Source organism: Schistosoma haematobium, chromosome ZW (genome assembly GCF_000699445.3).
Source record: "Schistosoma haematobium chromosome ZW, whole genome shotgun sequence".
NCBI classification, from domain to species: Eukaryota; Metazoa; Platyhelminthes; class Trematoda; order Strigeidida; family Schistosomatidae; genus Schistosoma; species Schistosoma haematobium.
This window is the reverse complement of record NC_067195.1, coordinates 46,975,208-46,990,167: the sequence shown is the minus strand read 5'-3', so window position 1 is coordinate 46,990,167 and position 14,960 is coordinate 46,975,208. Positions and strand designations below refer to the sequence as shown.

Genomic DNA, 14,960 nt, shown 5'->3' with positions numbered 1-14,960 from the left:
TCGATGAACGTGATCTGATGCAGACGTAAAAGCAAGGATTGGCAAAGCAAGGGCAGCATTCTTACAGTTAAAGGACATATGGAACTAAAAACAACTTTCAACCAATATCACGGTCAAAATTTTCAATACGAACGTCAAGAAAGTTCTACTGTACTGAGCTGAAACTTGGAGATTTACTACAACCATCATCGAGAAGGTACAAGTATTTATAAACAGTTGTCAACGCAAGATACTCAATGTCCATTAACCTGAAACTATCAGCACTAGCCTATTGTAGGAGAGAAGAAATTAGCTTCCAACTGAAGAGGAAATTAGGAAAAGACTATGGAAGTGGATGGAACACAGATTGTGGAAATCATCAAACTGTATCACGAGGCAAGCACTAGCTTGAAATCTTGAAAGGGAACGGAAAAGAGAAAGACCGAAGAACACACAACGTCGAGAATTGAAAGCAGACATGAAAAGGATGGATAGCAATCGGAAAGGATTGCCCAGGACAGAATTTGATGAAGAATGATGGTGGACGACTTATGCTCCTCGATGAGGGGTAACAGGCGTAAGGAAGCAAGTAATTTACTTACTATTCTTGGTTTAATCAGTATATATATATATCAAATGTTATATTACGAGTGTTGTCTAACATTTTGGGTAGATATGTATCATCGCCAATTATAAAATTTTTAAAAGTCACTCAAGTATGTTGATTTTCAAATTCAGAAAAGTATTATAGAAAAGACACAATTTTACCTATAAATTGCATTTCTATTGCAATTTTTTTTATTATAAATGACTTTGAAAGAGAATTACTCAAGATAATCTGAGTATAGACAATAGATATTGCAATAGTAAGTTCAAAATTATTACTGTTCACTACAAATACAAAGTATAAAAAAATGATTCATTTCATAAACATGACAAAATAAATTACATTAGAATATTAATTTCACTGGGAGGACATTTCAGTTTCATCATACATCAATTATATGTAAATAAATAATCAAGTTAAAGCATTAGAAAATATGGAAATTGTAAGTGTTGAAAGATTTAATTTAACATTTATGAATACTTATAAGTTTATTTAATTAATAAACATGATTTATATATATATATATATATATATATATATATATATATATATATATATATTTATTTATTTATTTATTTATTTATTTGAACACATATTGATACAAGGGGACATCAGATACATATGCGTCACACAAATCAAACCAGATTTGTGTGAGGGCTGTGATACTGCTCGGGTGCCTAAACATGATACTCAGATCAAAGTGATAATGAATAACATGGAAATCGAACTAATTAGTTAATTCGTAGAAGTTTTCAATTCATTATCAGATTTTTTTAGATGTGTAATTTTTATAAAGATGCATGAGACAATAGAATAGTAATTATTGTTAGGCTGCAATGAATATAATCAGTCCTACAGGTCATTATTGAATTATTTTTAAAAAAAAAATAATTAAATAACTGTGTATATTATGATAATTATTTCAAGGAAAATTTCGTAATTAGTCTTATCTACTCAAATTAAATATTGATTATCTATGAACATATTTCTCATTCCGTTTTTACTGTTTATGATTATAAGTAATCTTATACTCCACTATCGTTATTATTATTATTATTATTATTATTATCATTACTACCATTCCTCCTCATATATAAAATATGAATACTAGCTTAAAAATTTTAATACCGGAAGCTGATTGCCTATATTTTCAAACGAATGTCTATCAGTATTATGAGTTTAAAATGAACAACAATTAAGAGTTGAGTAAAAAAAAGTCGGGTTAGTATACTATTGACTATTGATTTGTATTAGTATAATTTATATGATGTTTTCTGTCAGATAAATAATGCTTTTAATGATTATTAGTACAAAATATTGTCATAAACGTGGTTATAAATTATTATAAATGAACATGATATATCATTAATTACAATTAAATATTAAAAATGAATAGTAAATGGTAAGAAGTTGAGGTTCATAATAGGATTTCGGTAAAGTACTAGTTTAAATCTATCTGTGACTAAGCTTCTCTATTGCTTTTAGTCATTAAATTCGTATTATTGTATAAGCTAGCTGAATCTGGTTATTTTAGAGTTTAATGAGAAAAAATTTTCAGATAAACTCATGAATCCTTAATGGTATTGATCAGGAAGAAATTGATTGACTTTGTATTTAAATCCAATATGAAAAATACCATGGTAGTTACTGAAATGAGTTGATTAGAATATCTATGCTTTACAGCAAATATAATAATTTTCAGTAATACCAACTGAATAATTCATTTGTATACACTTATTTTAACCATTGATCATATAATTACATAGTATATTTATTACAGTTTAAGCTGAAGTTAGTAAGCAACAGAATCGTATTGCCTGAAATTAAATATTTTGATTTCGGTTGATAAGATAGAGAGATGATTTACATATTAACCAAAAAGTCATTAATTCCAATGTTATTCAACCTACTTATAGCTAGCTGATCAATTAGCAGTATTGTTCGTTAAATAAATGGTGTTGATTGTAGTCTAATAAACAAATCTTCAGTTGACTTGTAGTGTCGATCATTATGTTAAGCCCATATACCTTATTCTAGATTTCGGACAGACCATCCTTTCATTCTAATTGAGTCACACTCTGACCTTGTTATTTATTCGCTTATCAATCTTGACTGTTTTTTCTATATGAGCGTGTAGGTGTGTGCACATTTCTTATCCCATTACTCATCACATGTCTGTAATCTATTTTCGTCTGACTATAAATATTAATTAACGCTTGACTAAAGGGGAGTTAGCTTACCCGCCATCTCAACTGCACGTCGTTTCACTTCTCTCTATTCCATTCGCTTCATATACAAAATATATGTATTCACCAGTCCATTCTCGTTATTTGACTGATTAAATTCCGTTATTGACTAACGCGATTTAAGTCGATGATTATATACGAGGATAGGTGATAACAAACATTCATACGATCTAATTGTAGTCAGATCCACGGGCCACTAAAGACTACTGAGTTATAATGACTAACCAAGATAGAAAGAAAATGTTTTAAGGAAGTAAATTCACAAACATACTGAAATAAGGTAGTTCTAAGAAATATAAAAATAGTCATTGAAATGTTGATAATATTCAGTCAAACACTAGCGGGACATATAATCGATAACACTTCGAAAATAGGAAGAAGTTATCTGTTTTATCCTCCCATTTATCACAGTATGTTAAATAACTCTTTATATTATCTACAGAAACCCTGATTTATCCATTTCAATTTAGCAATTAGAGAATATCACTAGACTATACACTTAAAATATTTGTTCCGAGTCAAGTACATAAATCTGTAACTGGTAAATAGGTAAGTAAAAACTCCAATGGTATTATCAACCGGTAGTCACTAACTATAATTTAATATATCGATATATTTATCATGAATCCTAACGAATAAGTTTCAGAATAGTGCTGACTGTAAATAATGTCAAAACTAAACATCTCATTTATGTAATAAATACCAATTTACGTATTAAACAATTAATATATAATTTTATTATATACTATCCACATTTATTATTGTGTTAATATTTACTTGTTCTCATAAGTTTAAGTGAGGATACTAACTATTATTAAAATTTATAAAGTGAGTTCCGTTATATAAATATGCATTGACATAATTTTATGCGATAATTTTTTTTGAAATTATGGTTTCGTACGGTTTGTGTGGATGTTTATATATATATATATATATATATATATATATATATATATATATATATATATATATATATATATGCACTACCCATTATGGTATGATATGAACATTTAGGTTTACACTTTAAGTAGTGATCATGATAGTAAGTCAAGTTTCCATTCACAAGAAAAATTGTTAGTTACAAATCTAAACATTATATAAACTGATCAGGAATTGAATATGATAAGTGTTATCGATGACATAATAGTTTTCAATTGTTTTACAAGTACATCATTATTCAATCGAAATGAGAGTCTACTGATTAAGTTATAATATCTGTATATACATACAGTATACGCTCATGTACTTATAAATGAATGTATAATAAAATGAGTGAACAAAAATTTGTGAAAATTGTACTCGATCATTTAATTTAAATAATTTTTCTATAAAATAAGAATTTTAATAAATTTTATTATTATGTACAATTTATAAATAATGGGTCAAAGACCACTACTACCCAGTCTAAATTAGAACTCAATAACACAAAATTAGTGTAATTTACTTACACAGTTCATATTTTCATTATTTCACAGTAGCACTACAACTTAATATTTAATCGACCTCAAAACTTTGAAAAATTATTTAAAACAATATATATATGCACAATTCTTGTTCCAAAACGAGTGTATATATATGTATTATTTATGCGAATAATTAGTTTAATCAATTAATTAGCGAATATTCTGAGAGTTAGCTAGAGAGAGAGAGAGAGAGAGAGAGAGAGAGAGCGAGTAAATCAGAATAAAGTCAGTTGTAAACTTTCTCACATGCATACATATACAGTTTGTTTGAATTTAAATACACATATGTGTACCCCGAGTAAACTGATAGAGTAAGCATAGAATAGGTCTATGCAATATGTTTATATATGCTTACCAAATAAAATTTCAATTAAACATAGCATTATACTATGTTGTGATTACGTATATAAACATTATAGAATGGTATTGTGCGATTACCATCCTCATCATTTTTAATATTAGAACAACTCGTATCTGATGTATACTGTTTCAGTGTATACAAGAGCATATTTTTATAACTGTGTAACAGCTGATTAACTGTTGAGTATTTAGTGATAAACTTCCGTTTTTTACAATTTCAATAAAGAAGTTCATAATGATAATCATGACAATTAGTATTATGTATATTATATATACCACACGAGTATATAAGTTAGTGTTGTAGTCGTAAGAAATTGTATTTCAGCAGTAGGTTTACTGTTAAAACTAGCAGAAAAAACATCATGTTATTTATTAAATCATTACGATCTCGTAATCATGAATAAGAATTTAAGATGCATTATTTTTAAACAAAAGGCAAATAATGAACTCATTTTATGATGATAATCATTACTCTGTAAGGTTTCACAACCAATAAAAATGCCGAAATTACATTTCTTAATTTAAAAAATCATCGTTAGCTCGGTGGACCAGAAATATTACAGAGCTACGAATTATTTGTTAAATAGTCCTAAACTTCTATTTAATGAATATAAATGCATTACACTTGTACTAACTTAATATGATGAATAATATACCATTTTATGATGTATACGTTAAATAAGGAATAAAATGAAAAAACATCCATTAACAAAGAAAAATATTTCATCAGAAATATAAATATGTTATTACTGTCATTACCATCATGATAAAAAACAGGTATTTGAATGAAATTACAGGTATCAATCGAATCTATATCTCAGTAAGTAATAATTAGCTTAAGCTATTCTAACTAATGATCAAGTGTAAAACCAGGCGGAAGCTATAATTAGTTCATTTCTAGGAATTAGTAGCGATACATTTGTACAAATCTTTAAAAGGAATTCTATTAACATTTTTTCATATTTAGCTAATACTGTTATTTGTGTTATTCAGTTCTTTCAGAAAAAAGAGACACATATATGGCCATCTAATCCTAGTCAACAGTCATAATTCTTGTTGACAAACTGTTAGGACAAATTATTGTCTTTATATTCCTAACCAAAATTAGATTATTATAGAAAACCCTTTTGTAATGAATAATTAATTCTGCTTCTTCAGTCAATACAACTGAAATGACTTTCCGAATGATATTTCTAACCAAAATAAAATATACAATTATTATTTGAGTACAATTTTTTAAAATATATTCAACAATATTTCTTCTACATTTTGTCATGGATATTTTACAAAAGATGCAAATTTACTATTTGAAGTAAATTCAGTAAGATTTTTGCTGTTATTTTTGGAGGGAACGATTTAAGTTTAAATAATTTAAAGGTTTCATTGATCAGTTGTTAGTTAAAATAAACAGTGTAATAAGCTTATCAATAACTGACTTTAAGTTCTAGTGAGAATTCGTGACTGATGGAGATCAACAATACTTTATTAATAACACTAAATGATCACCACATCACACAATGACAGTAATTTAAGATTTGAATAACTGGATCCAAATTCATTGGTCTGAATGTGACTTGCTCACCCCAATATCCGAATGTCTTGAGTTCAGTCTTGTGTAGTAATTACTTCTGAGAGGTTTAAAAACAAAAACACCTGTTTAATAATATTCCCCGATAATCATTGGCTTTCTAGCTAATATCAATCTTTTAAGAAAACTGTCTTTACGAAAAAAATGTTAGTGAAGCTAACTCTAGCATTATCAATTCTTTATATTAAATGTCGTTATAAGGCCAAATAGTTACCAGAATAAAACAAATTCTGATCTTATATTTTAAACTACCCTAGTAGGTTACAGTGATAAGATGACTAGTTAAATTAAACTCTTATGAATTTTAAGAAATATGAAAAAAACAAACAGGATATTCCCTTGAATGACATCATAATGGATTATCGTTTGTGAATGTATACATGCGGTCTAAGAGAATAATAATCGAAAGGATAATAACATCTATGTCAATTAACACACATATGAACTCAGCTGGATTAAAATAACAAAATTTATCCAACTTCATCAAATCGTCATTATTATCATTATCAATAATAATTCTAAATGATTTTCAACTTGAGAAAATCCATTTGATCCCATTATACATGTATAAAACCTAATCAATATTGCTAATATGATAAATTCATTCACACATACCTACAAAAAATAGTGATAGAATAAACTTTTTGAATATTCAACAAATTCACCCACACTTTCAATCACCACTAGTAAAACAACAATAACAACGACTACCCTACCACCATCAACATCACTAATACTAACCATGACAGAGATTACCTAAGACAAGTGATCTACTCATTCATTTGACCAATTTTTAACCAACTATCTAACCAGCTAGCTGACATATATACACATGTATATACATGTATAACGAAGGGAAGTATGCATTTCATTTATATATGTATATATATAGTCATAGTGAGTAAACACTACATGAGTAAGAATAACTAACACAAATATACTAAAACATTCTACCATAATATGCTAATGATGGACACATTAGAATTTTTGAGACCAGAATTTGATCAACTCAAAATAGGGACAGGTGTGATATGTATATGTAAGAGAAAAAAAAATTATGTTTTGACCAAAAATAGAGTATGAATAGAAATAAAGTGAATATGCACATACATACATACATACATACAATGGAACATACAAATAATTCGATCGACTTACTTAGTTAATTTTATACACCTGTCTACTAAAATGTTTCATTTATAAGGCTAATATGAAAGTGAATTTTTACTGATTAATCAGTTCTGTTTACACATTTATGATTACGTAAACAAATGAGAATAAATAATCTATGATGGATAATATTCTATTGAATAGTTTCAAAGATTTGATAAATTCAAAGATATTTTATATTATAATTGAGAAAGTATTAAAATAAATTTAAAAAAAGTATGACAAACTGGTTTATCGACATTTTTAATGAATTTCGTCAACATAATATACAACAATCTCAACTATTAAATTTATAGAGATGGTATTATTGAATTAATGGTTTGAAATTTAGTGCTCACTGTTTAAGGAACTTAACAAACTATAGGAAATTTGTGATGGTTCATCAGCGTTTGTAATGACAAAATACTATTGTAAATGTTTATTATATCCTAGTTCTTAGTGGCATTCGGAACAAAGTATGATGAATTTTTTAATACAATATGTTTTTAGTTTAATGTTGAAATGACTCAAATCCAGTTACTCAGCTTATTTCTCAAAACTTCTAGATTATAATCCTTGTGCTTTGGATAGTAGTGTATCCACGTCTGAGAGCTGGAATAAAGGGGTATTGAGGGAGGGGACTTGTGGGTGTGTACTTTTGTGGGATTTCAGACTGAGACAAAACTGCTGTTCAGTACCCGCCGACACAAGTTACTGTATAGTACGAAATGATTGACAGTATACAAATATGGCTCAATTTAGTAAGGGGGGCCATCAATATATTAATTGTCGACTCCCCATTTACAGTGTCGAATACTTCCAGATCAACGTTACTTTGTTTCCGTAAGGAAATATGAAGATACAGCACAATGGCATACCAGTACCAATTTGTTTAGGTACGCTAAAAAAATCTACTGCACTGTATAAACTATCAGGCACTTTAAATCCAAGATCCTTAAAATCTCTAGTTAGCTTCACGTAATTTCTGACACACTTATGGAATCGAGCACTGTACAAATATTTAAATGAATAAAAATGGTCTTAGGATAAACGAGGAAGGGAAGCTGGTCCGGATGGATTAACTCCAGAGGTCTTTAAGGATCGTGGCCCAATTTTAGCGATTAGGTTGATTAACATTTTAGCTAAAATCTGGGAGTTGGACGCAATCCCATGTGACTGGTCGCAATCACTGATTGTCTCAATACATAAGAAGGGGTCGAAATCACCCTGTGATAACCATAGAGGGATTGGTTTAACTCATATGGCTTCTAAAATACCAACCTCAATAATTATCGAACGGCTAACCAAGACTCATTAACTGCAAACACGACAAAATCAGGCTGGCTTCAAACCTGGTCGTGGCTGCATCGAGCACATATTCACCATTTGTCAGATTCTAGAACACACACATGCTCATTGGAGTCTGACAATGGTGGTCTTTCTTGACTTAAAAGCAGCATTTGACTCTGTTGACTGAGAGGTTCTATGGAAGTGTCTGTCATTGAAAGGCGTACCTCAGAAGTACATAAACCCTGTGAAGGCTCTTTACTTGAACACTATTAATCGAGTGAGAGCTTATGGCGAACTTTCATCTGCTTTTGCAACCTCAGGTGCTACCCGGCAAGGCTGTTCACCTCCATTTTTGTTTAGCTTCACAATATATCTACTGATAGAAATAACGCTCTCGTCAACTGAATTTTCGGGGATTGGTCTTCTACCAGGAGGTCCACTTATCGACTTAGAATACGCAGATGATATAGTCCTGTTTGGTGAAGACGCTGACAAAATGCAGTCTTTTGGTAGCACTAAGCAACAATGCCAGAATGTTTGGAATGTGCTTCTCTCCCTCTAAATGCAAGTTGTTGCTTCAGGGCTGGCCTGCATCAACACCTGAACTAAGGATAGGGAATGAAGAAGCCGAACGCGCCGAAAACTTCACTGGTCTTGGAAATCTGATCAGTTCTAATGGGTTGGTGTCTGACGAAATCTCTGTACGAATTCGAGAAGCTCGTTTGGCTTTTGCCGAAGATGAGATATCTGTCTATCAACTGAGGGACGAGCATAATGCTCGGCAGTTCGTTCTGTTCTACTTTACGTCCGCGAAACGTGACCATTAGTAGTAGAAGATACTCGTGAGCAACTAGTATTTGATCATAGATGTCTTAAAAATATTGCTCACATCTGTCGGGATCACCGGGTAAGTAATAGTGAGGTTAGATGCAGGGTAATAAGGAATAATGGTAAATCAGTTGATGCGGTTGTGAATCTTCATCAACTGAGATGGTTGGGCCACGTGTTACGTATGCCTGAACACCGATTACCATGACGCGCAATGCTGACAGGTGTTCGGGATAGTTGGGAGAAGGTTAGGGGCGGCCAAATCAAAACGTGGCATCAGTGCTTGAAGTCACTAACTTCTGGTCTGAGCCATGTTGGTAGATGCAGACTACTTGGTTGTGGTCCGCGTGACTATCGTAACCAATGTTTGGAGACTCTGGGTGACATGGCGTAAGTGTATACATTCTTTGTCTTCCCTTAAACCGTGTGGTTAAAATTACTTTATACCTTTCGTTTCTACGAGCTCATTTTTTCTTCCTGTATTATATCCTTATATGCAATCTTTCTTTATTACTAAAGTAACTGCTATGAACTTGGTGTTAATCTTGTTGTGCTAGTGAGGTATGGTAACTTGGACCGATTCATTTATGTGCCTGGTCCTGTATTGCAGTTGACTGACTAACTGACTAAGGATAAACTCAAGAAGACTACGTACTGTATTGTATATGATTTATAATCATTGCAATCTGTGTTGAGTTAAATAACATAGTTAATTTCGGCCGACATTGTGGGGAGGAGATTTCATTGAAAATAAGGTTAAAATCTGACCATTTCTACGCGAACGCTTTTATGTGTTGACAACTCGACGTTTGAACTCACGTATCCTCAGGGTACATCTGTAAATTTGAGTTTTGCAACCAAAAGGGACGAGCTTCCAAGTTTTACCGTTAGCAACATAACAGATTTTGTGGCATTCTTAAATATTTCATATATACTTTAACATTTCCTAATCTTTATGTTTTATGAAATTAGTCGTTTCTGGTGACCTGTGGAGGATTTCAATATACATCCATTGATATGAGCCTGTAAATATGCAAATTGGGGCTTTTATATATATCTGAAGGGACGACAAAAAAGTTTTTCAAAAAAATACTTTCCGGCTTTCATAAAGAAAGAATGTCCAAATGTTTAAAGTTATGCAACGTGTAATTTTATACTTACAGGAGTAGTTGCCTTTCTGCGACGAGACCCGCTGATGGCAAATGCTGGGCTTCCTGAAGCAGACGTCTGGGTTTCAACCGTGACGGATCCGTCTTGGAATATCCGCATATCCAAATTAGTATCTGGCTCTGCATTTTCTATGTTTTCAGCTGTGGGAGTAATAATTGTGTTCTTTGTTGGGGAAACAGTAGAAACTGTACAAGTGGTACATGATGAGGAGGCAGTACTTACTGTCGCCTGTTGCGAATGCGTCTTGTTGGAATGCTGTAAAGCTGCTATTGCATTAACGAGATTTAGAGCAAGGCTATTTTGTGCAATAGCTGCATTGGAATTTGTCAAACTGAGAGGAAGCATGCTTCCAGACATAGTAGAGGGTGAGATACAATTAAAACCGAGCGCATCAGATGTTGTTGTTGGGGTATGAAACCTTTCAATAAGTTTCGCGGCTGGGTTCTGTAAAATGAAAAAAAAAGATCCGTGAATTATTACAATAACTGATAATATAACTAAACTCGCTTCACGCAATAGATGAAGCACATTTATTTGGTCTGCTAGGGGTGGACACCTATTCATATTAATTAAACACGGGAAAAGTTGATAAAACGCAATTATGAAACTTGATGTGGGAACCATAAGAATGATCAAACACCAACTAAGATATATATCTTATGTCGATCATTGATGTGGTCAGAATGAACTAAATAATATGTAACCACTAGAATGCATGTTTCATTTATGCTTATTAGATGTGTTAGTATTAGTTAGATTTTAGAAAGTTAAAAGCTACTAAGAGTAAGTCTACGAAAGCGAAAAGATGTGCCAGTTTTATAGGTTGCCAACTAAATTCTTCATGGCAAATCGGAATTGAGTTAGAAGCATAAATTCTTGAGTAAATTGTATAAGTATAGTAGTTACATGCAATCAAAGCCTGTAATCATAGTCATAAAAACTATAACAGCTAAATTAATGAGACAAAAATTGGTCTTATAAGTAACTTAAGTATATAAAGGTTTGTGGTGGCATTTATAAGTAAATTCTCATATGGAAAAATTAACTGTCGTCTGTATCTACTCCCGTATTTATAAATACATATGTAAAATGACTGCGAGCCACTGAACCGCTTAACATTATGAGGACGTTTCTAACGGATTTTAGCAATAATTAGGGGTTTCATGATGTTCTTAAAGGTGAAGGACGTTAGTAATGCACAAAATTTATAGAATGTTTATAAAATATAACAAAAGCAGTGTTCAAAATTCTTTCGACTTATGAAGTAGTACTTGATTGGGTGTTGCGCAATGAAGTATTAAGGGTTATGAATGTCTTCTTAGTTAAGGTATATGGTTTTCTGGTTAGTTAACCTTAAGCTGCGTAGAACTGGGCCTACACTTGTATCGGTTTAAGCCAATTTACTATATCAGCACGTGGAGATAAAATTACCGAGTCGGCTACTAGAACAGTAGTAGACCAATAGTTCACGGCCATTTTGTATTACTAAATGTTGGGGTACTGAAGTAGACCACAAACTGAACATACTTTGATTCAGGTTGAATGAGGTAAATGCACAGCCATTTGTGTAGATATAAACCACGATAAATTAATGTTATACTTACAGATATTAAATTTCGATAAAATATATGGTTTTCTCCTCTGAATATCGTTTTTTAGTAGCAAAAATCTTGAGAGTACTTGATGAGAGAAATACTACACTCATTAGTCTATCATTGATAATTCGCCCTTTCGAAGAGGCAAACTAGACGATGAGGTTATATCTGAAAAGGTAAAAGCTGTTTCAGGTGTCACTGTTTTACACTCAGTGTGATGATACGCTGGAGTTCTAAGTCAATCTAGTTAGAATCAGAAAACTTGCATAATTCCGACTGGCTAAAATATATGAAAAACATGAAGTCCCTTCACCTACGATGGACGAAGCGCAAACAAAAATACTTCTGAGCTATTCTTTGGGTGGATTTAAATGGTTAAAATGTTTATTGAACTTGTTCCTGCGATATTATCACTTAGTATAACTGTGCTACCACCCGAAAAGGAGCAGTCCACTCTAATTCGTAGCTTAACAAAAGATCTTGCAGCTACTTGTAGGTTGGACAAAATTACCAATTTACATGTACCTGTTTTCACAGATTCAGCGATTAAGTGATTTTCTAATCTTGATATGTAGCTTGTAAAGATAAGGGCTTTTATTTAGAATGTTTGACTGAGTAGAAAAAACGTGAATTACATAGTGTGTAACAAAGCCAGATTAATGATTCATGGCAATTAACTTGATTTAGTAACAATGAATGAGACACTTAACCTAGTACAACTGTTGTATACCTGTCTCTGATGCCTAGAAAACCACTAAAAAAGGTTATCAATACCGTAGATACCTTTGAGGAGTCACAAGTGAAACATATTATCGTCAGTGTTTCTGATGTAAAAAGAATTTCAAAAGATGCAAACCGTATCGCATTAGGCAAAAACCCAAAGCACGGAATATTAAGGTGAGATAATGTGTTCTTTGCAGATTAAGTGCATTTGTCGAAAATAATGTATTCCCATATTCGTCCATTGCTCGACTTGGATTCCAATGAATAACTAATAAAATAAAACGGCTTGAAAGCCAAAACATTTTGACGATGTCATGTAATAAAATACCTAAATAAGCTTGAGGAGCAAAGGTAATAGAATATAGGGTGGTGTTTACCAGGTCCTGGACAAAATAAATCTCCAAGTAACACCAGAAAGGAATATCATCTAACTTACTTCGGTTATTTTATGATATATTCTCAAGTGCTCCTCCATCAGGGACCGCTCCGTTGACATGCTTGAACATTGGGAACAAGTATAGGTGAGAAATCCCAAAGAAGTTGGATGTCGTAAACGAAAATGTTCCTTCAGTGAGGTAGGATTCAGAGTCAAGTAATCGCAAACATTACAGCGCAGAACATGAACGTATGTGCTGACTGAATTAGTAAGACGTGTTAGCACTAGGGACACAGTTTTGGCTGCTTGTTGGTTAGAGCTTGCATCATTCTTTAGCAAGCAAAAATTATCACAAGGGTTCTGTTTAAGTATATTGTTATTCAAAGTAAGCGAAGCAATACACTGTTTTAAAAGTGGCTCATGAACTTGATCCATCTGTGTGAGTATATGCTATGGCATATATTCGTATGCAGAAAATGAACTAAAGTCGACAACTTTACAGAACAAGAGATGACCCCTTTAACTTATGCGCGTTCAAAGGTCGATATATGATGTCGCATGTGTGAAACGAAATAGCACAGATAAACGCAATCGTGATATCAATTAAGGTAAACGAATAGATCCGAAAATATATTTTTTAGATTTCCGAATATTACTGTAAATTTTTTCATGGCTTCAGAGTTTGAAACATTCCCACAGCGAAATTCCAGATGGATTTTGAATATTTAATGTTTGGTCATGTAATTTATAGAATGAAGCCTTATTCACTGAATCGTTGAAACTGGATATGATTTGACCAAAAAATTTGAGCTGTGACCGAAACAAAGCCTATTAGTTATTTATGTGGTCTTGTCATTGAAACATATATAAAATGGTGTGCAAGAAGATCCCAAATATATTGCTCTTAGTAAACTACCAATGGTGTTTGGTTCATAAATATTATTTTTTGAGTACCGTACCAATGTCTGGATTGTAATGTGTAATGATTTATAATTTTTAGAGGTGAAGATTGATCATAAGAAAGTTAGTTATCAAATACCTGGGACCGTCCCGAAACAACAAGAATCGAGAGAAGGGATATCAATCAATTTATACAAGCCCGTGAGGAAGATATATGTGGTATTCGTACGAACTAATGATTGTTTTGTACTTCGTTACTCGCTTATTACGAATTCCGAATAAAATACTTGTGGTGTTTGAACGAACTAATAATACCTTTGTACTTGTTGAATGCTCGATTTCTAATTCCAAATACAGTACATGCGTTTGTGTTTGTGTATTACTTCTTAATTCAATTGAGTTATTTCTGGGATTCCTAGTTCATAATACAATTCAAATAACTCGAAACATTATAATACTTTTGTTTATGCTAATAGAATTCTATTTGGTTTGAATTGAGCTATTTCGGGAATTCGTAGCTAGTACTGTAATTCGAGTAATTCTAATCATCATATTAAAGTCACAATGGAGCCTGTGATTGAACAGTCGGGCACAGATTACATGGAAAGGTTTGAAATCTGGAGTATGACCAGGAGATGATAAAATCATGGCCCATTTCCTCAAATTAATCAGAAATGATAAACTTT

The 14,960-nt window shown here is 31.9% G+C and overlaps 1 protein-coding gene across 1 annotated transcript in view; it reads right to left on the bottom strand.

Annotated features, from left to right (window-relative positions):
• The window catches only part of MS3_00001173 (uncharacterized protein), a 45,409-nt gene extending 31,501 nt beyond the window's left edge, over positions 1–13,908 (bottom strand). The window contains exons 1-2 of the mRNA XM_051208666.1: positions 13,435–13,908; positions 10,672–11,124 (exon numbers count right to left, since the gene is read on the bottom strand). Coding sequence (XP_051071640.1) covers positions 10,672–11,124; positions 13,435–13,809 — 828 coding nt within the window. The 5' untranslated portion in view covers positions 13,810–13,908. The remainder of the gene's footprint in view (positions 1–10,671; positions 11,125–13,434) is intronic.
• Between the last annotated feature and the right edge of the window lie 1,052 nt (positions 13,909–14,960).